This window comes from Galeopterus variegatus, unplaced genomic scaffold (genome assembly GCF_000696425.1).
Source record: "Galeopterus variegatus unplaced genomic scaffold, G_variegatus-3.0.2 Scaffold7005, whole genome shotgun sequence".
Taxonomy (NCBI): domain Eukaryota; kingdom Metazoa; phylum Chordata; class Mammalia; order Dermoptera; family Cynocephalidae; genus Galeopterus; species Galeopterus variegatus.
Window position 1 is genome coordinate 38,321 of NW_007733116.1, and position 1,470 is coordinate 39,790.

At 41.0% G+C, this 1,470-nt stretch overlaps 1 protein-coding gene across 1 annotated transcript; it reads right to left on the bottom strand.

Annotated features, from left to right (window-relative positions):
• Nucleotides 1-1,160: 1,160 nt before the first annotated feature.
• On the bottom strand, nucleotides 1,161-1,370 carry LOC103606972 (keratin-associated protein 19-7-like). Its single transcript, XM_008591529.1, has one exon. It carries the CDS (start codon nucleotides 1,368-1,370, stop codon nucleotides 1,161-1,163), a length of 210 nt encoding a protein of 69 aa, XP_008589751.1.
• Nucleotides 1,371-1,470: the final 100 nt, after the last annotated feature.

A 1,470-nucleotide genomic window follows, 5' to 3' on the forward strand; every position in this document is an offset into this window, starting at 1 on the left:
GCTGTGATAAATCACGTGTGTACCCTTCTTTTGCATCATTTGTTTCCTTACAGTTACTTAATATGACTCATAAATTCATTGTCTGCTGACACAGGGAGTGGGGTTTACATTCATTAAATTGTTGGAGCTTGCTTTGTTGCCTAGTTAGGGTTGCCCTAAAGATGTTGCATGACTTAATGAGAAGAAATTGCTGTATATTCAAATTCTGGACATACCAGACCCCAAATAGAATTCTTCATAGCTAGGCATATTTCACCAATCATGTTTAATAATACTGTGGTTTTTCAATTAAGTATTTGTTCATCTTCAGTATTGCTTGGATTGATATGCTTCACTTACAAATTAAATTTAAAAATGGGCCAAATTTAAACCTGTACAATCTCACATATTCTTTTACAGACATTTATTTCTCAGTCTAAAAGGCGAATTACCTATTTCCTTTGAATATGACAAAATAAAAATCTGGAAGTCAAGAGGTTTCAACCCAACTCTTATGAAGACCAGTAAAGACCTCTAGAAAACAAAAAAAGGACAATTTTTTCCTTTAATTTTAGACCGTCATAACTACTATTTTGTTTTGTATGCTACTTTTAATTATTTATTTATTTTTTTCTTTTTTGTCTTTTTTCATGTCCGGCAATGGATCGCAACCCTCAGTGTTGCGCCCATACCGGACCTCGACCGGCAACGCGATCGCAACCCTCGGTGTAGCGCCCGCACCTCGCTCAGCCAGTGAGCGGGAACCGGCCTGTATGTGGGATCCGAACCCTCGGCGGGAGCGCCTCCCCGCTCTCAAGCAGCGCACTGTAGCAGTGCGCCACCAGGCCGGCCCTTGCATGCTACTTAGAAATATTTTTAAGAAAATCATTTTTTATAACTGATGAGTCAATATTCATACATAATTATTAGTTAACATCCATAGTTTACATTAGGATTCACTCTTTGTGTTTTGTACAGATCTACGGAATTTGACAAATTTATAAACTCATGTAATCACTATTACAGTATGATACAGAAAAGTTATACTGCCGTGAAAATCCCCTGTGCTTCATCTACTCTTTCCCCATTTCTCCCAAACTCCTGGAAAATACTAATCTATTTTTCCTCTACATAGTTTTCCTCCTCCAGAATGTCACATACTCAGAATCACACAGTATTGNTCAGTAGAAGCCATAGGATGAGTATCCTCCATAGCAAGATGGGCGACAGCAGCCATATCTAAAGCCTCCATAGCCAGAGCCGTATCCACAGCCACAACCGTAGCCCAGTCTACGGAAGCTGCCACATCCACAGCCATAGCCATAGCCCAGGCCACCAAAGCCTCCATAGCCATAGCCCAGGCCTCCATAGTAGCTGCTGTAGTAGGTCATGCTGTCAGTGGGGTGAGTTAGGTTTGCTGTTCAAGGCAAGATCCTGTGTGTGAATGTCAGCATGTGCAGAGGGATGCTTATATACCCTGGTCAGAGCTGT

Excerpts from the sequence above, each read along its gene's own strand:
- LOC103606972 (XM_008591529.1), bottom strand. The coding sequence starts at position 1,370 with ATGACCTACTACAGCAGCTACTATGGAGGCCTGGGCTATGGCTATGGA.